This window comes from Theropithecus gelada, chromosome 12 (genome assembly GCF_003255815.1).
Source record: "Theropithecus gelada isolate Dixy chromosome 12, Tgel_1.0, whole genome shotgun sequence".
Classification (NCBI taxonomy): Eukaryota; Metazoa; Chordata; class Mammalia; order Primates; family Cercopithecidae; genus Theropithecus; species Theropithecus gelada.
In genome coordinates this window covers 78,008,532-78,035,889 of record NC_037680.1, presented here as the reverse complement: position 1 = coordinate 78,035,889, position 27,358 = coordinate 78,008,532, and the positions used below count along the sequence as shown (strand labels likewise).

At 38.2% G+C, this 27,358-nt stretch overlaps 1 protein-coding gene across 1 annotated transcript in view; it reads left to right on the top strand.

Annotated features, from left to right (window-relative positions):
* TRAK2 (trafficking kinesin protein 2) overlaps positions 1-27,358 on the top strand; it is a 76,850-nt gene that overhangs the window by 10,010 nt on the left and 39,482 nt on the right. The window contains exon 2 of the mRNA XM_025404432.1: positions 19,569-19,858. Within this exon, the coding sequence (XP_025260217.1) occupies positions 19,768-19,858 (91 nt within the window). The 5' untranslated portion in view covers positions 19,569-19,767. The remainder of the gene's footprint in view (positions 1-19,568; positions 19,859-27,358) is intronic.

Here is a 27,358-nt window from a genome sequence, read left to right as displayed (position 1 = left end):
AACTAGTTCTTTTTAGTTATTACAGAAAAGTGTATAGTGTGTCATTGCTATAAAAATGATAAAGCACCCTTTTAACACCAGACCCTTTTATGCAGAGTTTTTCATAAAGCACATAAGTGTTTTTCTTTAGAATATTCAATCTTAGCTTAACTGTGTTTTTCAAGGCAATTCATTTAGTTGATGTTGTATTGAAAATGTATTAATATCGACTTTGTTCATTAAATTACTTCTGTAATTCAGTGTGTTGATATTTTTAATGATTAAGCTTCTAGGTAGTAGGTATGTATTTTGCAAGACGACTGTGTGTCAGTTGCTGTTAGGTTTTGGACATACAAAAATAAGATCCCTTCCTTTGAGGAACTTGCAGCGTAGTGAGGGAGAAATGACTAGTGGGCGGCCATCTTCTGGGATCATCCAAGAAAGGGAGTCAGTAAACACTGATTAACCCATTTATGCCACAGTTTGCAAATTTTTTTGTGTGAAAAATTAGACCTTGGCGATGACCTTGAGCAGTATGATATGACTCCCACAAGTTTAGCATTCCAATAATGCAACAGTAGGCATAAATGGGTTAAGAGCAAAAATTACGATGAGGAATGTTAAGATTTCCTAAACCTTTTTTCCGTACTTGTAATCCACCTTATATTTCCCTTAGCAGTTATCAGTACAATTTCACAAAAGAATAGAGGAAGAGCTGTCTTTTCTTGGGAGACAGTTAAGAAAGGACAGAGTGTATTCACAGCTAGGCTAGGTAAAAGAATACCAGGTGAGAAAAGCACTTGCCGACAGTGCCAAAGGAGGAAGAGAAAGCCAGCTAAATCGCTGGTGCTGGAGGGATGAAAGAAAGCAGTACTTGGGAACCCAGCCAAGGGCAGAAAAACAGGTCCTGGAGTTCAGTCAAACAGGCCAGGCACCTTATGGGTGTTCTGATAACCTGGTTATCTGGTTTCTCAGCCAACAGCAAGTTAGAAAGGGGAGAGGCAAGCTAGCAACAGTAAAGTGTAATAGTTGATAGCCTCACAGTGAGGGAGGAAACAAAATTAGAAATGGGCTTAAAATCTTTTTAAAAATTAGCAATTTGGGATTATTTAGTACCCGGAGAAAGAGCTCTTTAACTGTGGATGGGTGCAGGCTTGTTGGGGGACAGACAAAAGCGGGTCATTTTCTATTTTGCCATCTTGGCTACATCACCCAGAAAAGGCTCTTTAAAAGTTTATAATCCTGGAGGATATCACTGTAGTCATTATATTATAATACAGTAATTGCTATTCTTAGTAATGATGCTGAGTCATCAAATTATTTTCTGTCCAGCCTATCTAAGGACTTTTTTTTTCTTTCCATGGCAGTTTATTGGACTTTCCTCGTTATCATATATTAACTTCAGGAGGAAAACATCTTACCATCAATGTTTTTTTAAAATAAGAAAACTATGGAAAACCGACAAAAGCAAAAAAAGAAAAGTGTTAAAGATTTTGTGGTATTTTTGCCACCATGTTGTCAGTCCCATCTCTAGGGAATGTTTGCACCTTCAAAGTAACCAATGGGCTTAGTTAGTATAGCCCTGCACGTACACATACCTTTACTGAAACCCATGAGAGACCTGTGTAGACTTTTGTAAATTAGGCTAAGAAAGCTTTCCATTTCCATGTATTCTAACAGTCTCATGTTCTTATGTAGTTCATGTTCCTCCCTACGATAGACTACAAGGATGTAATTTGACTACCGCCTGATTCATTCATTTAACAGATATTTATTGAATGCCTGTCATTTGCAAGATGCTAAGATAGAGGTAGACTTAATATATTGGAATAGAGATTTATTTTTTATCTATGTTCCATTTACTGCTTTTAGCAGGTCAAAACAAGTAACAGAATGATTCCCAATTTATGGTAATACATCTATATTATTTTCTTGGTATTGTAGAATTACCCACTTAAAAACAGAACCAAAGTCAGATTTGGAGTTGTCTTATTAAGAATCATGTGATGTACATACAGCACACACACAGATTATTCTGCCTTCTTGTAAATACACCCAACTTTGGAACCAGATAAGTCATTTCTAAAAGCAAATATAAATCGCTCAAGAACAAATGGTTAAGGGGAGCAGATTACTTGGTTTTTTTCTTCTTCTTCTTTATTTAGTAACCACTAAGTGTTTTTAAAAAGTGGAGTAGAGACATAGGATTGTGGTAGAATTATCTGAGACTTTTGCAAACTACACACACACTCCCTATCCTCACACTCCAGTCCCTTGCTAGTAAAGCTCAGAGGGTGAAGGCCCTAGCTTTGGAAAAACATAGTTGGGTTCGATTCCTGGCTCTTGATATGGACAAGTAATTAACCTCTAAGCCTTAATTTTCTTGTCTGTAAAATGATGACAGTAATAGCATTCACCTCATGGAATTGTGAGGATTAAAGGAGGTGATCATACACAGAAAGCGTTTAACATGATGCCTGGCACCTAGTAAGTACTATCAGCTAACTATTGTTATTAGGGAAGATTGATTCGCAACAGAATTGAGAACATATTTCTTTATCATATGCATTTCATTTGAAACACAGAAGGCTCTTGTGTCTTTATCATAAATTATTTACCATTATTGGCTCGTCTTAGAAACCTTCTGAGTGCTAGTTTCATTTGTTTCATTGTTCAGTAAAGTCATGAATTTCACTAAAATGTTTTGATTTTTGCTTTCAGTGTCAAAGAGCTAGTTCCTTTTGCTCAGGAAAAGTTTCACAGGGCAGTGGTATCTCCTCTTCAATTGTGTAGGTCTGGAAACTGAAGTTTTCTCACTGTACTGAGTTGATAAGGCCCTGAGAAAATGATACACTAATAAAACACATTAAAGAATGATAAATAAGCCAGGATGTGTGGTCTTAATATACAGTACAGCTGCCAAGTGGACTACATATTTTGGTCCCCATAGAGTTAGTATATTGTTCCCTTATAAGAAAGTCTGCATGAAAAACCAAGTTGCTAGGTTTGTGTGTGTATTTACAGGTGGAGGACATTTGAAGCATAAGGACTGGTATGCTGAGAGTGGGGAGGGTGTGCAGAATAGCAGTAAGCGTTCTTAGAGCCACATTAGCTCAGAGTAGAGAGGGTTAAGACTGAAGGACACGGCAGGAAACTGTAGCCAGGGACAGAGAAGGATTAAACTAGGGCCATAGCAATAGGCTTGGAGAATAAATTGACAGAACTGGTGACTATGTAGAAAGCAGGTATTGAGGAAAGGAAGGATAATGCTTAGATTTTTGGCTCTGCTGATCAGGTGAATTGGTGATATCAACTAGTTAGTGAAGCAGAAAAAGAAAAACATTTAATGGGAGAAGGAAAAATGAGTTCAGTTTAGAATGTGGTGAATTTATGGTAATGATTATAAATTGGTACTGAGATTTCCAGTATAAAGTCACAAAATGTCAATTTGGGTTGAAGATAGAGACTTGGAGAGTAAGTGTAGTTGGAAATTGAGGCCTTTGAAGTAGATGAGATTCCAGAGGAGAGAAAGGAGAGAGAGAGGGCCCATGAGAGAATCCTGAAGAACTGGGGATACTTGCCGTTAAAGGCAGGTAGAGGAAGAGAGTTCCCCGATTTCCACAGCCTCCTATTTACTATAGCCTTCAAGCTCTGAATCTAATAACCTCCTGGGTTGCAGATAGCCAGCAGCCATATCTCAAAATATTTACCAGTTCTTATTTGCCCTGAATTTCATGGGCAAACCAAAGGCATCTGTTGAATGTCAATTCTCCCTCAAAAAGTAACCTTATCTTCAAAGCCCTTGAGTTGTTTGTGGCAACTGGTTTTGAAGAACAATGAGTCTTATGTCTAAACATACTATAATTAGAAAGTCTGTAGCCTAGTAAAATTACATTACTAAAATGGTTATGTCTTTAATATGCAGATAATTCTAGAATAAATCTAGAATTATATGTGTTTATAATATTCCTCCATCCTGACCATCACTCACCGCCATTTTAAGTTACCCTCTGTTCTGGTCATGTAAGATTGTATGTCCTGGTGCCACTGATTACTTCGTTGACTTGAAGAGCTATATTGCCTATAGTTTTCCTTTTGACACTGATCGTATGGGGACTTCTGTTTCTGAAGGCATTAAGGACTATAATTTTTAAATAACTGAAGGATTTAGAATCATTTTAAGCCACCAAAAGCAAATTTGTGTTTTGTTGTTAAAGAGGACAAAGAGAAATAAGGCCATAGATTTTCTACCTCTTCTTGACTTGTTGCTGTTTTTAAAATTTGTGTTTTCCTTATTGCTATGTGAAAGTGCTGTTTCAAGGGGTCTTCCTAGCTATTCGAGGATAAATCCTGAAGAGCAGATTATACAGAAATATTCTTAAATCTGTTAGCACAATTGTTATCTATTCAGTCTGTTTCTAATCTTCTGTTAAGTATTTCCAGGTTTTCGGTCAATGGTATCTTTTTATTGAAACTAGTGCCTAAATTTTGCCAGTTATCATTGAAAGAAAATTCTTTCTGACTTGTTCAGGAAGGATTTATTTGGTTCTAGAAGTATAGTACATGTTTTAGTACCCACAGATTCTATTGTATAAAATGCCTCTGCTTGAGATGTTTCCCCCCATTTTTGGTTAAGAGAACAGGAAATCCATGAACTCTGTAATGCCATTTACTCTGCATTACTCATTTTGAAGACCTATACTTTTTTTTTCTTTTTCAATCATTACTTTAGTCAAAAGGACATAATTTTCTGTTGAAAATAATAAAAAATATAGTAACTATGATATTTTATTAATATCCTGGAATATAAATTACTGACAGCAACTGCCCTTGTGAAGTAATATTTTAATATGTCTAACCCAAGAGTCAGCTGAGTGTCCAGACCCTTCAAGAGTGAAATAGTTGCCGTAAACCTTCAGTTGCATGTGAAGGTTTCATATGGGGAAGCCAAAACCCTCCCTGTGATTTCTGCAGATTCCTGATCTTCTCTCTGAGCTCCTGCCATCTCCATGAGACCTCTCGCTCTTCCCTCTCCCTTTTAGGAGAAAGAAAAAAGTTATTTCCCTGTCTTGTGCAGAGCAGTTTTTAGCCTTCTTTTTGATGCTATGAAACCTTACCTTCTACCTTAAGAGACTTTTCCAAGTCTTTTCCCAAACAAAAAGTATTTCTTTCCTATAAGAAGCACTGTTGTCAGATGTTAAGATAATAAAATGTGTACTTTGTTAGGTATGATTTGGTAATAATAACCCTTTAAGTAACACTTATTTTCTCCATTAATCTAACTTTCAAATATTTGAATAATGCCTACTAAACTCAGTCTCCATTCTTGAAAAGTTATAAGAAAACCTATCTTGAAAAGGCTTTTGCAATGTTAGATTTGAATATTATTATATAGCATTGAGTAGCTTTTATGCCAAACAGAGAGAAGATATTGCTCACTTAAGAGACTACAGAATTTCAGGTAGAGTTTATGTCAAGTTGCTCTTTCTTTTAAAGAAATAAATTAAGGCCAGGCATGGTAGCTCATGCCTGTAAACCCAGCATTTTGGGAGACCAAGGCAGGCAGATCACTTGAGTTTAGGAGTTCGAGATCAGCCTGGACAACATGGTATAACCCCATCTCTACAAAGACATACAAAAATTAGCTGAGCATGGTGGCAGGTGCCTGTAGTCCAGGCTACTTGGAAGGCTGAGGTGGGAGAATCCCTTGAACCCAGGAGGCGAGTGTTGCAGTGAGTGGAGATCATGCCATTGCACTCCAACCTGGGCAACAGAGTAAGACCCTGTCTCAAATTTAAAAAAAAGAAAGAAATCAAGAATGCGTTATGAAATGTGAGACTGAAGTCTACCTGTTTGAGGTTTCCTTTTAGTATTATTGAGCTATCTTATTTCCTTTGACTAAACTACATATGACCATTGCTAAATTATTTTTGACTGGCAAATAATAATTTGCTTTGTTATTCAGATTTCTAAGCCAATCATGACCTTTCATAGAAACAGTGAATTTGAAAACAAATGGATGATGGGACAAAGCATAAAACTAGGGATGTATAAATATTAACCAATGCTGTATTAAGCATTTTTATATATCTCCTATGTCCTTTGATAATGTCACTCTGCGACATCAAGCAAAAGATAGAATTCCTGTCCAGAAGTATAGTTTGAAAACATGTTGATATTGCTTATTCAGTTGCTTATGCAATTTCTTTAAGAGTTTGGTGTTCTTTTATTCTATAATCCAAAAATATTATGATTTTGGGGTATAAATCTATAGGACAGAAAGTCTTTGCATGGTAGATTAACTTTCTCATAAATCCTTTGAAACTCTTCTGCTTAAAACTTGTAACTTACGAACTTTATGGATAGGGACAAAGTATACTCCAGAGCAAGGGATTTAGCTGTGCTGGTCACCAACAGAGGAATATTTTCAACTCGGCCATTATTATTATTTATAGCATGTTTGTTGTAGTGCATTGTTTTGAGGTATTCTGTATTACAAATCCCATTTTTGTCCCTGAAAGCAATGCTAGTGATAGATTAATGGGCACAAAAGTAGAAATTGTGTAAAAATTTGAAAGTGAGAAACTTACACTGATTAGATATATCATTGGAAGATAAGAATGATTATGACGGACAGTCCATGATGTGTGACAAAAGATGTACCCATGCAGTTGACAGTCAGCCAGAGGTGAAGACATGTGACTGACTGAAATGGTTTTGGCAGAGGATTGTGGTTAAAGTGGAATGCCTGTGTAGTCAAAGGTGAAGGTTAGGATTTCAAGAACTTTAAGCATGGTGAATTAAAGTGCTGCTGTGGAAACTTATCAAAAACCACAGCTGGCACCATGGATTCAAGGCCTTTTCTAATCTGCAGGTGAAGCTCTGATAGGGATTCCTTAGCTGCCAGAGGTTACCTCCCTTCTCCTGTTGGTGAAGATTGTGTCAGGGAGGGGTTGCCTGCCTCAGCAGATATTCATTATAAACAAACAGGGCAGTTTTTAAAATGCCCAAAATATTCAACTAGGAGGAAATACTGACCCCATAAAACTAAATCTCACACATGGTTTTGGATGTTTAAACTAATGGATTTAACAGCCTTTTGGAATTCAGCCTGTTTGTAAGTAGAGCGACCTCCATATATTTCATATTCTGAACACCCTACTTATCTTTAAGTCAAATGACAATTAAAAAGAGGGACAAAATATTTGCTGGTCACAAATCCTATTTCCTCAGGGTGAACTTTACAATTGCTGATAGAAAGGCTGCGCTGAATGTAGCCAGTCTAGCTTTCCCGCGGCGTTGGTGCAGCTGGATAGTGATATGTGGCCTCTGCCTTCCTGAGGTCTGCTGCTCACGGTCCAGGCTGGGTTTTGCTGGTGGTGCTCCTCCCGCCTTTTTTTTTCAGCTTTTAGCGCTGAAGCCATGATGGAGTCTTTAAGTGGTTTAATATCTGGTTTTTAAATTACTGTGGTTTTTTTGTAAACTTTATCTGTAGTGTAGCCAGATACATTAAAATTAGTGAGTCTCTGTCTTTGTCAAAAATATATTATTTTATATAAGGACATGGTAAATTACCATTTTTAAAATTAGCTTATCTTTTGTCTGGATTAGGTTGCCACTGCCTAAGAGAACTATTGCTGAATTGGTGATTGGCACTGTTCCTGCATGCATTTCAGCAGCCCACGTGTTTTTTAATTAATCCCCAAATCATTGCTTATAAAATAAAAATTTTGAATATATTTCCAGTGTAACTGTTTCACTAAATAATTGCATTTTTTGCAATCCCAGGCTTTATGCCCAGCAGAGGTGAACTTTCCCAGAGTTGTTTTAGCCTTCTCAATAAGGCTGTTTTGGCCAGAGTATCCTATTTTAAGGAAGTAGCGAGATATTTTTTAGGCACAAGGCCTATATTTAGGCATTCACTGTTGACCAATTAGTTCCATGGCTGGGCTAAACTATCTAAGTCATTAGCCATGTTGTGTCCTGCCAGCAATATTTATGTCAATGACATGTTTTGGTTGTTCTTTTTAAGTCTCATGCTTCTTAAAATAAGTTACTTAGTTATTTTGCTTTATTTTCTTCTTAATGTGCATGGATTACAAAGGCTGGCTTCTTGTTAAATAATACATGCCTGATTGGTTGTTTTATAAAGAAAAGCAGTGAAGTTGTTCCTAAAAAGACTGAATAAAGATCCGGCAAAGAAAGTAGATGGCCCTGAAAAAAGTGCACAGAATACGTGTGCACAGATTAGGAAAGGCACTGAAAATGCGTCATTTGTGTTTGCCAAAGTTTAGTTTCTACTGCATTTAGGACTCTGTATAAGCTTTTGGTTTATTCATGCATCCGAGAGACAGGAAGAGAATGATTAATCACACTAAGCTAATGTCACTCATCAGAAAGCAGGAAGTAAATTCTTTCTTAGGTTGAAAGAAGATGCTATCAAGCAATTGAGAGTAGGCCTTAGATTGTGCCCAACATTGTGTAAGGTGCAATAACAATAATAATTATTATTATAAAATCGTACTTTGGTGATAGAAATATTAATAATAACCAGTACTTGCATAGCATTTACTGTATTCTAAGACATTATTCTAAGACCTTTATGTGTACTAACTCATGTTATTTCTCAATAACCCTCTGAGGTAGCTGCTACTATTATCCTCTCATAATTCACTTAATCCCCATAAAGTAGAACTTGTTATTAGGCCCACTTAACTGATGAAAAAATGAGGTCAAGTAATTTGTCCAAGATTACCCAACCAGTAAGTGATGGTGCTGAAGTTCAAATTTAGGCACTCTAGTTCCAGAATCCACATTCTTAACCACTGAAGTAGGCTTAATACTGGCCCTCAAAGATATCTAGATCTTGATCCCCTGGATCCTGTGAATATTACCTTATATACGAAAAGGACTTTGCAGACATGGCTACATTAAGGATCTTGAGATGGAAGATTATGCTGGATTATCCAGTTTGACCTTAAATGTCATCACAGGTGTCCTTATAGGAGTGAGGCAAAGGAGACCTGACAGCAGAAGAAGACAGTGTGATAGTAGAAGCAGAGAGAGACTTGAAGATGCTATGCTGCTGTCATAGAAGATCGTAGAAGAGACCGTGAGCCAAGTAATACAACTCTAACAGCTAGAAAAGGCAAGGGAATGATTTTTCCCTGGAGCCTCCAGAGGGAGGGGTCATAAACTTTCTAACACCTTGGTTTTGGTCCATTGAAACCTTTTCATTTTTCTGACCTCCAGTACTGTAAGATCATAAATTGATGTTGTTTTAAGCCACTAAGTTTATGGTAATTTGTTGTAGCACCAACAGGAAATGTGTAGCCACACTGCTATGGAGAAAGATGCTAGGTATAGTTAAGACTTTTTTGTTATTAGCAAACCTTCCTCAGACCCATGAAGGAATGAGCTTCAGTAATCATCACTCTTGATAATCCCAGCTTTATGGCACTTGAAACTTTATTAGCAGGAGCATAGTTTCTTTTTTTTTTTTTTTTTTTTTTTTTTGAGACGGAGTCTCGCGCTGTGTCACCCAGGCTGGAGTGCAGTGGCGCGATCTCGGCTCACTGCAAGCTCCGCCTCCCAGGTTCAGGCCATTCTCCTGCCTCAGCCTCCGAGTAGCTGGGACTACAGGCGCCCGCCACCACGCCCGGCTAGTTTTTTGTATTTTTAGTAGAGACGGGGTTTCACCATGTTAGCCAGGATGGTCTCGATCTCCTGACCTCGTGATCCGCCCGCCTCGGCCTCCCAAAGTGCTGGGATTACAGGCTTGAGCCACCGCGCCCGGCCGAGCATAGTTTCTTAGGCTTTATGTCCTTCTATGTGAAGATTACTGAGAGATAATCTTCAGTCTACATCTACTCCATACTCAAAGGTGGTAGTCATTCTGGATACACAGTTGGCTGTTGAGCCAGAAATTTAAGAAATATTAGACAGGGAAGGGTTCCAAAATGGCCAAATAGGAACAGCTCTGGTCTATAGCTCCCAGCATGAGTGATGCAGAAGAGAGGTGATTTCTGCATTTCCAACTGAGGTACCAGGTTCATCTCACTAAGGCTTGTTGGACAGTGGGTGCAGCCCACGGAGGGTAAACCAAAGCAGGGCGGGGCATCACCTTACCTGGGAAGTGCAAGGGGTTGAGGAATTCCGTTTCCTAGCCAAGGGAAGCTGTGACAGACGGTACCTGGAAAATTGGGAAACTCCCACCCTAATACTGCCCTTTTCCAACACTCTTAGCAAAGGGCACACCAGGACATTATATCCCATGCCTGGCTCAGAGGGTCCCACGCCCACGGAGCCTTGCTCACTGCTACCACAGCAGTCCAAGATCGAACTGCAAGGTGGCAGCAAGGCTTGGGGAGGGGCGTCCGCCATTGCTGAGGCTTGAATAGGTAAGCAAAGCAGCCCAGAAGCTCAAACTAGGTGGATCCCACCACAGCTCAAGGAGGCCTGCCTGCCTCTGCAGACTCCACCTCTGGGGGCAGGGCATAGCTGAACAAAAGGCAGCAGAAACTTCTGCAGACTTAAACGTCCCTGTCCGACAGCTTTGAAGAGAATAGTGGTTCTCCCAGCATGGACTTTGAGATCTGAAAACAGACAGACTGCCTCCTCAAGTGGATCCCTGACCCCTGAGTAGCCTAACTGGGAGACACCTCCCAGTAGGGGCTGACTGACACCTCATACAGCCAGGTGCCCCTCTGAGACGAAGCTTCCAGAAGAAGGATCAGGCAGCAACATTTGCTGTTCTGCAATATTTGCTCTTCTGCAGCCTCTGCTGGAAATACCCAGGCAAACAGGGTCTGGAGTGGACCTCCAGCAAACTCCAACAGACCTGCAGCTGAGGGTCCTGACTGTTAGAAGGAAAACTAACAAACATAGAGGTCATCCACACCAAAACCCCATCTCTAGTTAACCATCATCAAAGACCAAAGGTAGATAAAACCACAAAAATGGGGAGAAACCAGAGCAGAAAAGCTGAAAATTCCAAAAATCACAGCACCTCTTCTCCTCCAAAGGAATGCAGCTCCTCGCCAGCAACAGAACAAAGCTGGACGGAGAATGACTGACAAGTTGACAGAAGTAGGCCTCAGAAGATCAGTAATAACAAACTTCTCTGAGCTAAAGGAAGATGTTTGAACCATTGAAAAGAAGCTAAAAACCTTGAAAAAAGATTAGACAAATGGCTAACTAGAATAAACAGCATAGAGAAAACCTTAAATGACCTGATGGAGCTGAAAACTATGGCATGAAAACTATGTGATGCATGCACAAGCTTCAGTAGCCAATTCGATCAAGTGGAAGAAAGGGTATCACTGATTGAAGATCAAATGAATGAAATTAAGCAAGAAGAGAAGTTTAGAGAAAAAACAGTAAAAAGAAATGAACAAAGCCTCCAGAAAATATGGGCCTATGTGAAAAGACCAAATCTACGTCTAATTGGTGTACCTGAAAGTGACGTGGAAAATGGAACCAAGTTGGAAAACACTCTTCAGGATATTATCCAGGAGAACTTCCCCAACCTAGCAAGGCAGGCCAGCATTGAACTCCAGGAAATACAGAGAACGCCACAAAGATACTCCTCAAGAAGAGCAACTCCAAGACACATAATTGTCAGATTCACCAAAGTTGAAATGAAGGAAAAACTGTTAAGGGCAGCCAGAGAGAAAGGTCAGGTTACCCACAAAGGGAAGCCCAACAGACTAAAAGCGGATCTCTCAGCAGAAACTCTACAAGCCAGAAGAGACTGGGGGCCAATATTCAACATTCTTAAGAAAAATAATTTTAAACCCAGCATTTCATATCCAGCCAAACTCAGTTTCATAATTGAAGGAGAAATAAAATCGTTTACAGACAAGCAATGCTGAGAGATTTTGTCACCACCAGGCCTGCCTTACAAGAACTCCTGAAGGAACCACTAAACATGGAAAAGAACAACTGGTACCAGCCACTGCAAAAACATGCCAAATTATAAAGACCATTGATGCTAGGAAGAACTGAACCAACTAACAAGCAAAGAAACTAGCTAACATCATAATGAAAGGATCAAATTCACACATAACAATATTAACCTTAAATGTAAATGGGCTAAATGCTCCAATTAAAAGACAGACTGGCAAATTGGATAGAGTCAAGACCTATCAGTCTGTTGTATTCAGGAGACCCATCTCACGTGCAGAGACACACATAGGCTCAAAATAAAGGGATGGAGGAAGATCTACCAAGCAAATGGAAAACAACAAAAAGCAGGGGTTGCAATCTACTCTCTGATAAAACAGACTTTAAACCAACAAAGAACAAAAGAGACAAAGAAGGCCATTACATAATGGTAAAGGGATCAATTCAACAAGAAGAGCTAACTATCCTAAGTATATATGCACCTAATACAGGAGCACCCAGATTCATAAAGCAAGTCCTTAGAGACCTACAAAGAGATTTAGACTCCCACACAATAATAATGGGAGACTTTAAGACCCCACTGTCAACAACAGACAGATCAACGAGACAGAAAGTTAACAAGGATATCCAGGAATTGATTTCAGCTCTGCACCAAGCAGACCTAATAGACATCTACAAAACTCTCCACCCCAAATCAACAGAATATTTATTCTTCTCAGCACCACATCGCACTTATTCAAAAATTGACCACATAGTTGGAAGTAAAGCACTCCTCAGCAAATGTAAAAAAAAAACAGAAACTAGGCCAGGTGTGGAGGCTCACACCCATAATCCCAGCACTTTGGAAGGCCGAGGCAGATGGATCACGAGGTCAGGAGATCAAGACCATCCTGGCTAACACGGTGAAACCCCATCTCTACTAAAAGTAAAAAAATTACCCAGGTGTGGTGGTGGGCGGCTGTAGTCCCAGCTACTCCGGAGGCTGAGGCAGGAGAATGACATGAACCCAGGAGGCAGAGCTTGCGGTGATTGGAGATCGCACCACTGCACTCCAGGCTGGGCGACAGAGTGAGACTCCGTCTCAAAACAAACAAAAAAACAGAAACTATAACAAACTGTCTCTCAGACCACAATGCAATCAAATTAGAACTCAGGCTTAAGAAAGTCACTCAGAACCACACAACTACATGGAAACTGAGCAACCTGCTCCTGAATGACTACTGGGTAAATAACAAAATGAAGGCGGAAATAAAGATGTTCTTTGAAACCAATGAGAACAAAGACACAACATACCAGAATCTCTGGGACACATTTAAAGCAGTGTGTAGAGGGAAATTTATGGCACTAAATGCCCACAAGAGAAAGCAGGAAAGATCTAAAATTGACACCCTAACATCACAATTAAAAGAACTAGAGAAGCAAGAGCAAACACATTCAAAAGCTAGCAGAAGGCAAGAAATAACTAAGATCACAGCAGAACTGAAGGAGATAGAGACACAAAAAACCCTTCAAAAAATCAATGAATCCAGGAGCTAGTTTTTTAAAAAGATCAACAAAATAGACTGCTAGCAAGACTGATAAAGAAGAAAAGAGAGAAGAATCAAATAGATACAATAAAAAATGATAAAGGGGATATCACCACCGACCCCACAGACATACAGACTACCATCAGAGAATACTATAAACACCTCTATGCAAATAAACCAGAAAATCCAGAAAAAATGGATAAATTACTGGACACATACACCCTGCCAAGACTAAACCAGGAAGAAGCTGAATCCCTGAATAGACCAATAACAGGCTCTGAAATTGAGGCAATAATTAATAGCGTACCAACCAAAAAAAGTCCAGCACCAGATGAATTCAGATTCTACCAGAGGTACAAAGAGGAGCTGGTACCATTCCTTCTGAAACTATTCCAATCAACAGAAAAAGAGAGAATCTTCCCTAACTCTTTTTACGAGGCCAGCATCATTCTGATACCAAAGCCTGGCAGAGACACAACAAAAAAAGAGAATTTTAGACCAATACCCCTGATGAACATTGATGCAAAAATCCTCAAAAAAATACTGGCAAACCGAATCCAGCAGCACATCAAAAAGCTTATCCACCATGATCAAGTGGGCTTCATCCCTGGGATGCAAGGCTGGTTCAACATATGCAAATCAATAAGCGTAATCCATCATATAAACAGAACCAAAGACAAAAACCACATGATTATCTCAATAGATGCAGAAAAGGCCTTTGACAAAATTCAACAGCCCCTCTTGCTAAAAACTCTCAATAAACTACGTATTGATGGGACGTATCTCAAAATAATAAGAGCTATTTATGACAAACACACAGGCAATATCCTACTGAATGGGCAAAAACTGGATGCATTCCCTTTGAAAACTGGCACAAGACAGGGATGTCCTCTCTCACCACTCCTATTCAACATAGTGTTGGAAGTTCTGGCCAGGGCAATCAGACAGGAGAAATAAATAAAGGGTATTCAATTAGGAAAAGATGAAGTCAAACTGTCCCTCTTTGCAGATGACATGATTGCATATTTAGAAAACCCCATTGTCTCAGTTCAAAATCTTAAGCTGATAAGCAACTTCAGCAAAGTCTCAGGATACAAAATCAATGTGCAAAAATCACAAACATTCCTATACACCAATAACAGACAGAGAGCCAAATCATTAGTGAACTCCCATTCACAATTGCTTCAAAGAGAATAAAATACCTAGGAATCCAACTTACAAGGGATGTAAAGGACCTCTTCAAGGAGAACTGCAAATCACTGCTCAATGAAATAAAAGAGGACACAAATGGAAAAACATTCCATGCTCATGGATAGGAAGAATCAATAATGTGAAAATGGCCGTACTGCCCAAGGTAATTTATAGATTCAATGCCATCCCCATCAAGCTACCAATGACTTTCTTCACAGAATTGGAAAAAACTACTTTAAAGTTCATATGGAAACAAAAAAGAGCCCACATTGCCAAGATAATCCTAAGCCAAAATAACAAAGCTGGAGGCATCACGCTACCTGACTTCAAACTATACATAAGGCTACAGTAACCAAAACAGCATGGTACTGGTACCAAAACAGAGATATAGACCAATGGAACAGAACAGAGCCCTCAGAAATAATACCATACATCTACAACCATCTGATCTTTGACAAACCTGACAAGAACAAGAAATGGGGAAAGTTAATAATGGTGCTGGGAAAACTGGCTAGCCATATGTAGAAAGCTAAAGTTGGATCCCTTCCTTACATCTTATACAAAAATTAATTCAAGATGGATTAAAGACTTAAATGTTAGACCTAAAACCGTAAAACCCCTAGAAAAAAACCTAGGTAATACTATTCAGGACATAGGCATGGGCAAGGACCTCAGGACTAAAATACCAAAAGCAATGGCAACAAAAGCCAAAATAGACAAATGGGATCTAATTAAACTAAAGAGCTTCTGCACAGCAAAAGAAACTACCATCAGAGTGAACAGGCAACCTACTGAATGGGAGAAAATTTTTGCAATCTACTCATCTGACAAAGGGCTAATATCCAGAATCCACAAAGAACTTAAACAAATTTACAAGAAAAAAATCAAACAATCCCATCAAAAAGTGGGCAAAGGATATGAACAGATACTTCTCAAAAGAAGACACTTATGCAGCCAATAGACACATGAAAAAATGCTCATCATCACTGGCCATCAGAGAAATGCAAACCACAATGAGATACCATCTCACACCAGTTAGAATGGCGATCATTCAAAAGTCAGGAAACAACAGGTGCTGGAGAGGATATGGAGAAATAGGAACACTTTTACACTGGTGGTGGGACTGTAAACTAGTTCAACCATTGTGGAAGACTGTGGTGATTCCTCAAGGATCTAGAACTAGAAATACCATTTGACCCAGCCATCCCTTTACTGGGCATAAATCCAAAGGATTATATATCATGCTGCTATAAAGACACATGCACACGTATGTTTATTGTGGCACTATTCACAATAGCAAAGACTTGGAACCAACCCAAATGTCCATCAATGATAGACTGGATTAAGAAAATATGGCACATATACACTATGGAATACTATGCAGCCCTAAAAAAGGATGAGTTCATGTCCTTTGTAGGGACATGGATGAAGCTGGAAACCATCATTCTGAGCAAACTATCGCAAGGACAGAAAACCAAACACCGCATGTTCTCACTCGTAGTTGGGAATTGAACAATGAGAACACTTGGATACAGGGTGGGGAACACCACACACCAGGACCTGTCATGGGGTGGGGGAGGGGAGAGGGATAACAGGAGAAATACTTAATGTAAATGACGTGTTAATGGGTGCAGCACACCAACATGGCTCATGTATACATATGTAACAAGGCTGCACATTGTGCACATGTACCCTAGAACTTAAAGTATAATAATAATAAAAAGTAGTATTAGACAGAAGACATCATCTTTTTCTCAGGGCTGAATAGCTAGGGGGAAACTAACAGGAGGGCGCATTTGAGTGTGTACTGTATGTTGGGTACCAAACTAGGAATTTGTCATTTTTATTTAGTTCTCATGTCTGACCCTTCTTATAAAGGGTAGTTATTAATATCCCCACCTTGAAAATGAGGAATGAGACTCAGAAATGTTAAATAATGGTCCCAAGGTCAGAAAAGCAGTAAGTAAGGTTAAAATTCAGACTTGTCTAATGTCAGGCCACATCCACGGTACTATGTTCAGTACTGCTCCAAGCTGATCTTTCTGAGGAGCTCAGATGTAGACAGGGCATGTTCAAAGGGCTTATTTAGATCTAAAAAGTCCCCAGGAAGAGCATACCATTGCCAGATCACCCTTGATCTAGTGCACAGTCTGCAGGCTGGACAGGTTCCTGAATTACCCTGGAAGTCAGCGTTTTTCCTGCATGACTCTTTAGATGGACTTAGTTCTTAGTTCAACTTGGTTTTCTCTATTCTGGTATGCAAGAATTAAGACTAAACCATTAACAAAACCTCCAAAGTTAATTTGCAAAGCAGTTTTCTAGAACAGAGGTCCCCAACCTTTCTGCCACCAAAGACTGGTTTCGTGGAATATGATTCCACGAAATTTCATGGAACAATAATATGATTAAAAGAACCGCAGTTCTGTTTGAGAATTAGTGTGGACCAGTATGAGAGATACTTTGCTTTTATCCTATTCCTTTTCAGTCTCTCTCTCTTCACAAACAAATATATAACTTATTACTTAAAAAGAAAAAATGCTTTCTGGAGTGGGGCACAGTGGCTCACGCCTGTAATCCCAGCACTTTGGGAGGCCGAGGCAGGTGGATCACCTGAGGTTAGGAGTTCAAGACCAACTCGGCCAACATGGTTAAACCCCATCTCTACTAAACTCCTTCTTTGGGAAGGACTGCTATTTATTATATCTTTTTTTTTTTTTTTTTTTTTTAGTAAAATGTTTTATCATTTACCAAGTAATAGAAATTGGTAAGAAATGGAAAACCCAGGCCAATAACCACAGAAATGTTTGAAATTTTACTAATCTGTGGAGATCTGAAAGTCTAGGTGTTGGGAAATCCTGGTCTGTACTCACTGAACGCCACTCTTACCATCTCACTTCCTGACACCTTGCGGCCTATCTTTGGATCCAGTCTCTTGGCTGAACTGGTTTCAGGAAAGTTATCATTGATTTTATGGTCCCTTACCCCTTTTTTAATAAACCAAATTTTCCCTTTGACTTTTGTATAATGTTTAATTCCGTTCACATTCTATCTCTGAAACTCTCCTCCCTAGGATTTGCTCAAAGCGCTTCTCTATTCTGCCACAGTAACCATTTTCAGTCTCCTTTATTTACTTTATTCCTTTCTACTTCTTGAGGATAACTCTCTTATAAAACATTGAAAATTTATGATGCCTGTGAAGAGTAGACGTGAGAATGAATTAACTATACATGGAAGCCACACGTTGCCAACAAGAGACTGTCTTGATAGAAACCAAATAAGTAGAATTGAACAGTTTTACTGATGACAGTTCCTGATTTTTTTAAGTATGCACATATATTTAGTACATTACATTCCTTTGTATGTTCCACTGTTATTAAACTATTTATTTATAGATGTTTAGTTCCAGTTGTGTGGTGTGTGCTTTTTTTTCCCCCCCAAACCAATACTGTATGGGCATCCGTATCCCTACATCTTGGCACACTTCGTGAGTATATCCATTGTGTAAATTCCTGGTGGTAGAGCTGCTAAGTTACAACATGTGTGCATTTAAAAGTTTGGTAGACATTGCCAAATAGCCTTCTGAAAGCTTGTACCCTTTGTACCTTTTTTTTTTTTTTTTTTTTGAGACAGAGTCTTGCTCTGTCACCCAGGCTGGAGTGCAGTGGTGCAATCTCAGCTCACTGCAACCTCCGCCTCCCAGGCTCAAGCAATTCTCCTGCTTCAGCCTCCCAAGTAGCTGGGATTACAGGCACCTGCCACCACACCCAGCTAATTTTTGTATTTGTAGTAGAGACGAGGTTTCACCATGTTGGCCAGGTTGGTCTGGAACCCCTGACCTCAAGTGATCGCCCGCCTCAGCCTCCCAAGGTGCTGAGATTACAGGCGTGAGTCACCATGCGCAGCCCCAATTTGCACTTTTATCAACAGGGTTTAAGAGTGCTTCTTTCTCTACACCATCTCCAGCAAAGAATATAATAAAACTTGATGTTTGCTAATCTAGTGGTGAACTTTTTTTTGTTTATATTTTTGTTTTAATTATGAGTGAAGTTGAGCATCTGTTGTATCAGTGGTTCTCAACCAGGGATGATTTTTGCACCCCCTCCCCCCAGCCTGCTGGGGGCATCTGGCAATGTCTGGAGACATTTTGGATAAAACTGGAGAGGGTCTGGGGAAGGGATTCCGCTGGCACTTAGTGGGTAAAAGATCCTACAATGCACACGACGAAGCAATAACTGGCCCAAAATGTTAATTTTCCAGGATTAAAAAACCCTGTTTTGTATTATTCCATTTCATCTTCTTCATTGGTTTATTATCTGTAATTCTTGAGTTTTTTAATTGGTTGGTTTCAGGTTTATAGTATACTTCTTTAACTTATCACAGTATATCTTCAAGCCATATGTTACTATTTCATGTGTAATACAAAAGCCTTACACCAGTGTATGCCATTCCCCCACTCCTGGCCTTCGTGCTACTGCAAAACATTCTACTTCTACTTATGTTATAGACTCTACAATACGTTATTAGTGTATTACTTTAAACAGTTATCTTTTAAAAAAATTAAACAGCTTTGTTTAAATATAATTAGCATGCATCAAATTACACATTTCAAGTGTACAGTTTAACCACTTTTGATATGCATTTGTAAAACCATCACCACAGTCAAAATAATGAACATATTCATCATTCCAAAAACTTTTCTCCTGCCCCTTAGTAATTCCTCCCTTAACTCCAGGCAGCCACTGATGTGCTGTCACTATAGATAAGTGGACATTTTCTAGAATTTTATATAAATGAAGTTATAAACTGTGTACTCTTTTTTTGTCTGACTTTCTTCCAGCATAATTATGAGATTTATCCATGTTGTATGTATCATTAGAAAAACATTTTTCATGACAGATATTTCAATTAATTAGATTCCTGTTGTTAAAGAGCATGTTGTTCTAGTCACTTGATATATTTTTGTTTTAGGTCATGACTCTCCAAAGTATGATAATCACATGAGAGTGCTCATTGCTACGGATGTCTTTTGATTCATCAGAGAAAATCTGTCCAAAAGAAAATATCCATGTGACCAAATCCATTTCATTATTGAATGGCTTGATGGATTTCCTTTACTCTGATTCATACCAAAGCTGTCCTTCTCAACCAAAGCAAGAAAGGATCCTGCATGAGTCAATCCCAGAATGCAATTTTTACATCACCAACAGGTGAAGAAAACTTCATGAATAGCAGTCACAGAGACTCGGAGAGCATCACTGGTAAGTCCAGTTTAATAAATATTGAAGTGCTGTCGCTTACGGGAGAAAATGCAAATGCCTCAGTCCAGCATATATGACCTATCATGATGAAACCCAAGCCTGCCTTTCTAGTCTGATGTCCTCAGGGAAAGACTGAATTAATCTCGCATCCCCTGTGTCTCCTGACACATTAACAGCAATCTGTCTTTCATGTTGTTTCTTGTCTATGTCGGACTCCCCTGTACCCTGTGAACACCTGGTGAGTAGTAGCTGCATCATATCCATCTGATCTCCACAGGGCAAGGACAGAGTTACCCGTGTTTGTATACCCTGCAGGTACCTAACAGCAGTGCCTGGCACACAAGACTCTTGGGGCGTACAGCATATAACAAACATACATATAGGCCCATAACACCTTATCTGTAAGACTAAATCAAAAAACTCTGAGCACTCAAAGTTTTTTTCTATACTTTTATTCAAACACTCATTTGCCCATGAAACCAGACTTTGGCTGTTTCTGGACTTAACTCATTTAGTTTGAATACTTATATTTGCCGAAGATTTATTTATGTATTTAAATATGAGGTGCTGCCGCAAAACCAGCTGGGGATGTTATATAACATGCAGTTAATGTACAGTGCCACTTTTCTAAAAATCTGAAAAATTCTGAATTCTGAAACCCGTCAAAACCCAAAGTTTTTTTTAATTTATCCTCATTGAGGTATGTTTATTAAGATACAAGAAAATACACTCATTTTAAGTGTACAGTTTGAGTTTTGACAAAAATATCCACTCAGTGTAACCGCCAGTACAAACAAGTTCGAGAAGTTTTTATCATCCCAGAGAAAGTTCCCTTGTATACAGACCTCCCCACCCCTCACCTCCGGTTCCAAACAACCACTAATCTGCTTTCTGCCACTTTAAATTAAATTTGCTTGTTCTAGAATTTCATATAAATTGAATGTGTCTCTTTTGTGTCTGCCTTCTTTTGTACAGCAAAATGTTTTTGAGATTTATCCACTTGTGATAAGTATCAGAAGTTTATTCTTTTTATTGCTAAGCTGGAACTTAACTAATCTCTGCTATTGTAGCAGAAAAGCAGCCATGGACAGTACATGAAAAAATGAATGTGACTGTGTTTCAATAAAAGTTGATTTACAAAACCAGGCAGGGGCAGCAAGCTGAAGTTGGCCTGTGGGCTGTCATTTGCTGACCTCTGCTGTACATCATCAACACTTGGTAATGTCAGTGGTTTTGATTTTAGCCATTCTAGTAGGTGTGTACTGGTATCTCTGAGATTTTAATTTATATTTTCCTGATGACTCATGATGTTGAGCACCTTTTCATGTGCTTATTAGCCATACCTAGATTTTATTTTGAGTTGTTTATTCAAATCATTTGCCCACGAAAATTTTATCTTACTATTGAAATGTAAATGTTGAATTGTAAGTGTTCTTTACATGTTCTAGATGTAAGTCCTTTGTTAGATAAATGGACCGTATTTTCTCCCAGACTTTGGCTTGCCTTTTCATCTTCTTACTGGTGTCTTTTGAAGACCTATTTTAAATTTTGATGGAGTTTATCAGTTTTTGCTACTGTAATTCGTATTTTTGTGTCGTTTCTAAGAAATCTTCGCATAAAAGAAAAAGTTTGACTGTTTTTACCTCTACTTTTAAGTCAGTAGTCTACTTTTTTGAGTATGGAATTAGATTAGGGTCCAAATTTTTGTTTTTTGCTTTCCAATTGGATATTTCATTGTTTCTTTACCATTTGTTAAAAATGGTCTCTTTACCCTTATTGAAATACCTTGATAATTTCACTGAAAATCACCTAGTCATATATGTATGGTTTCTGTTTCTGAACTCTATCCTGTTCCTTTAATCCCTAAGTCTATCTTTACAGAAATACCACGTTGTCTTATTTACTGTAATTCTATAGTAAATCTTGAAATCAGATAATACAAATTCTCCAACTTTACTCTTTTTCAAAAATTATTTTGGCCATTTAAGATTTTTCACATTTTTTATATAAATTGTTTAATCTGCTTGTCAACACTTGAGCCCAGGAGTTCAAGAGCAGCCTGGACAACTAGCTGGGCGTGGTGGCATGCACCTGTAGTCCCAGCTACTAGGGAAGCTGAGGCAGAAGGATAACTTGAGCCTAGGAGGTTAAGGCTACAGTGAGCTATGATTGTGCCATTGCACTCCAGCCTGAATAACAGAATGAGAGACCCTGTCCCTAATAATAACAACCAGCTTGTCATTTTCTTTCAAAAAAGAATGCTGGACTTTTGAATGGAATTACATATACTCTGTAGAGAATTGATAATTTGAGAATAGTGAGTCTCCTAATCCATAAACTTGATATCTCTCTCCATTATCTCTCCATTTACTTAGTTAGGTCTTCTTTAATTTCTCTTAACAATATTTTATAGTTTTTATTGCATAAGTCTTGCACATATTTATTAAATTTAGTCTTAAGTATTTTTTAAATGGCACTGTTTATTTAATTTCATTCTCCTACTGTGTGTTACTACTATAAAGAAATGAAATTGGTTTTTTTAATGTTGACCGTGCATTCTGCAACTTTGCTTAACTTACTAGTTTTAGTAACTTTTTGGTAGATTTCTTAGAGTTTTCTACATACACCATAATGTCTGCAAATAGAGACAGTTTTGCATATTCTTTTTCAATCTGGATGCCTTTTATTTATTTTTCTTGCCTTATTGAATGAGACACGATCTCAGTATATTGTTGAATAAAATGGTAATAATAAACATTCTTGACATATTTCCAGTCTGAGGAGAAAAGTTACAGTATTTGACCATTAAGTCTCTTGAGAATACCGTATATTAAATTGAGAAGATATCCTTCTCTTCCAAATTGGATGAAAAGTTTTTAGCATGAATTTTGTCAAATGGCTATTTTGCATCTGTTGAAATATTCATATGGTTTTTCTACCTTTGTCTATTAGTGTGGTGAATTCTGTTGGTTTAGTTTTGAATTTTAAACCAGACTTGCATTCCTGGAAAAAACTACTTGGTTATGATATATTATCTTTTTTATATATGACAGGTTTTATTTACTAGTGTTTTGTTAGGGAGTGTGTGTGTGTCTGTGTCCTTCCTAGTTCCATTAATAAGGATTATTGATTTGTACTTTTTTCTTTTTTTTTTTTTTTGCAATGTCCTTGCTTTATTTTGATATTGAGGTAATACTGGCCTTGTAAAATGAGTTGTGAAGTATGCCTTCCTCTGTGTTTGGAAAAAGTTTGTGTGGAATTGGCATCACATTATTTTTCATGTTTTTACTTTTTAAGCTAATCTAAATCTTTACATTTAAAGGGCATCTCCACAGATAACTTATAGTTGGGTCTTTTCTAAAAAGAAAATCCAGTCTGATCATCTGTACTTTCTATTCGCAGTATTTAGACCATTTAATTTTAATGTAATTATCACTTTAGTTGAGTCTACTGTACTCCTATTTTCTGTTTTTCTATTTGTTCCATCTTCCGTTTTTTTCTCATTTTCTTTTTTTAAATTTATTTTTTTTATTTTAATTCTACTGTTGACATATTAGCTATACCTCTTATTTTTCTCAGTGTTTTCTCTAGGTTGCAATACGCACCTTTAACTTACCAAAGCCCATCTTCAAATAACATTATATTTAATACAGTGACACTCTTAAAACAGTATTCTTCCATTTCCCTCTACCATTCTACATATTATTATTATGCCTTTTACATCTACATATGTCATATACATAATACATTATTACTTTTGCTTTAAATTGCTAATTATGAATTAAATAAATTATGAAAATAAAAGGCTTATGTATTACCCACAGATTTACCATTCTGTTATTTCTTTGGTAGATTGAAGTTCCCATCCAATATGCTTTTTGCCTGAATAACTTTAACATTTCCTGGGATATGGGTTGGCTGGCAATGAATAGCCTTAGGTTTCTGCTTGTGTAAGAAATAAAATTTCTTTTTTTTTTTTTTTTTTTTTTGAGGCGGAGTCTCGCTCTGTGGCCCAGGCTGGAGTGCAGTGGCCCGATCTCGGCTCACTGCAAGCTCCGCCTCCCGGGTTCCCGCCATTCTCCTGCCTCAGCCTCCCGAGTAGCTGGGACTACAGGCGCCGCCACCACGCCCGGCTAATTTTTTTGTATTTTTAGTAGAGACGGGGTTTCATTGTGTTAGCCAGGATGGTCTCGATCTCCTGACCTCGTGATCCGCCCATCTCGGCCTCCCAAAGTGCTGGGATTACAGGCTTGAGCCACCGCGCCCGGCCTCTTTTTTTTTTTTCTTGAGAATGGATCTCATTCTGTTCCCCAGACTGGAGTACAGTGACATGATCATGGCTCACTGCAGCCTGCACCTCCTGGGCTCAAGTGATCCTCCCATCTCAGCCTCCTGAGTAGCTTGGACCACAGGCATGCGCCATCAAACCCAGCTAATTTTTTCTTTCTTTTTTTTTTTTTATATTTTTATTTTTTTAATGTAGAGTCAGGGTTTCACTATGTTGCCAAGCTGGTCTTGAAATCCTGGGCTCACGCAGTCCTTTCACTTTGACCTCCCAAAGAGCTGGGATTACAGGAGTGAGCTACGACGCCTGGCCTATGTCACCTTTTTTGAAAGATATTTTTCACTAGCACAAGATTCTAAATTGGCTTTTTGTCCATGTGTTTTAATGATGCTGTTCCATTGTCATCCATCTATCTTGAAATGAATAGTTTGCATTCACTCTTTGTTCCCTTAAATGTAATGTGTCTTTTTTTTTCCTATCTCTCTGCTTGTAGGATTTTTTTCTTTGTCACTGGTTTTTAGCAATTTTACTTTGGTGTGGTTTTCTTTGTATTTATCCTGCATGGAGTTGAAATTCTGTTAACTATAGGCTTAATTGTTTTAATTAAACTTGTAAGAATTTGGCCGCCACTTTTTCAAATATTTTTTCTGTTCTTGCCTCTTTTTTCTTCTGGGACTGTAGACTGCTTAATATGACACAGCCACTGATGTTCTGTTCAGTTTTTTACCCCTAATCTTTTTTTTCTCTGTGCTTCATTTTAGATAATTTCTACTGCTATACCTTCAAGTTTACTGTTCTTTTCTTCTGGAGACTATCTAATCTGTTCATCTTATCTAGTGAATTTTTTATTTTAGATGCTGTACTTTAGTTCTATTTGAGTTTTTAAAATACAGGTATATCTTCTGTTTCTCTTCTCATTAAGTTACTGTTTTCCTTTTAAATTTTTGAGCATATTAAAAAATAGCTGTGTTTAAATGCTGCTTACTAATTCTGTTATTTCTTTTTTTTTTTTTTTTTTTGAGGCGGAGTCTCACTCTGTCGCCCAGGCTGGAGTGCAGTGGCGCCATCTCGGCTCACTGCAAGCTCCGCCTCCCGGGTTCCCGCCATTCTCCTGCCTCAGCCTCCCTAGTAGCTGGGACTACAGGCGCCGCCACCACGCCCGGCTAATTTTTTTGTATTTTTAGTAGAGACGGGGTTTCATTGTGTTAGCCAGGATGGTCTCAATCTCCTGACCTCGTGACAGGTCTGTTTCTGTTGACTCATTTCCCTCCTGGTTATGGATTACATTTTATTTATTTTTGCATATCTAGTAATTTTTTATGGACTGGTGAACATTATGAATGTTACATTGTTAAGTGTTTGGATTTTGTTGTCTTCCTTGGAAAAGTGTTAAAATTTGTTTTGGCAGGTCTTTAAGTTATTTGCTGATAAGGTTAACCCTTTGAGGCTTGTTTTTAATCTTTGCTATGTGGGTCTAAAGATCATACTGTAGACCATGCTCTGGTATGCTTGATTCTAGCACTGATTTAATTCTCTTACCAGTAGGCATGACTGGAAAAAAATGGACATATGGAAGAGACATTTGGAGGATAAAATGGTAGAGAAGGAGTTGTCAAGCCTGGGCAAGAGTAATAAATGGAACATTATCAGAATATGGAAGCAAGGTGAAAGAGCTAGTCTACAGAATATTTAGCTTAATCTACTAAGCCTGGATTGTACACTCATTTTTAATATTACATTTTGGAAGTAGGGAATTCATGACCTTGAATTTTCACAGGATTTCATTAATACCTATTTGAAGAAAACGTCTAGGGACTAGTATCTCTTGTAATGAATGTCACTTTTGTTCTTCATTTCCACTATACCCTTGAATACCTAATAGTCTGTTTTTAGCGCTGCATGTATTTATAGTCAACTTCTCTTCCTGAGTATTAAAATGACAATCTATATGTAATATATGTGCAGTAGGAAAAATTCGGATAATCACATGGAACTTGTAATAATAGAATTTGGATATATGTTCAGGTCTCTTATTTAAGAGCTCTGTAAGGATTGAGAGCTTATTTAGAACCATATTTAAGGTTTTAAATCTACCTCATCTCTGTCTCATTGTGATGATCAAGCCACTGCTTCTCCTTCTGGGTGAATAGGGATGTCTGATATTGCCAGCCTCCTTGTATTTAACTTATTAAAATGTCATTGTTAAGTCAAGGTCAAGTAGTAGGAATTTACTCTCTTAAGGATTTGTGTTCTTAACCAGTACTTTGTTGTTCTTTGCCAGAGCTAGAGCATGTTTCATTATACTACCCACAAAGGAAATACCACATCTCTTTAAAAGTGAGAGGGCTGACATGACATCCTGTATTTTCTCTATTTTAAGCCCTAGTATTTTAAGCATGTTAACAGGAATAACTCTCCTTTTTTGTAAACAGCTGAGTTTGGGAGGTGTTAAATGATGGGCAGTACTGGGAACAGGAAGATAGTGGCAGATACATAAAGACACAAAAGCCCAGTTTTGTTCAGAGATGGGGGGTGGGTGTTGTAGGTGTGCAAGTGAGAGAATAGTGATGTAAATAGTATTCAGTGAGTACCTATGATCTGCCAGATACCCTGGGTGCCTTAATTGCTTATTTTAGTTACTTCTTACTACTGTTGTGAGTGATAAATGATCTTTATTTTACAAATGAGAGAAATTAAGGCTCTGAAAGGATAAATCGTGTGTCTAACTTAATTAGTAGAGTAGTCACATTCAGAAGCTACATCTGATGCCAAAACCCAGGATCTTTCTAATATTAAGAATGAAAAATAAGACAATAAGTAGATTAGACACCTGGAGGAATTAGGAGATATGTAGGACTAATACTGTATGTTGGAGACATGATGTGTAGGAACTTGCTTTCTAGGACAAGTTGTCAGCCTGTCCTGTAAATGGCAGATAGCAACAAGAATGGGTACAGTGCTGGATAGGAAGTCAAGACACACGTCTGGTGGTTCTGTAACTCGGCAAGTTACCCATCTTTAAGTCTCAATTTCCTTATCTAGGAGGCAGGATTGGATGGTTTCTGAAAGTACCTTCTACCTTTAATACTCTGTAATTATTTAGATACTATAGCAACCTTATTTTAGCGATCTTGATTTGATCTCTAGGTCTAAAAACTCAATAGTAATACAGTAATAAAAGTAGCTGACAATAGGTCTTTCAGTCTTTTTCGCCC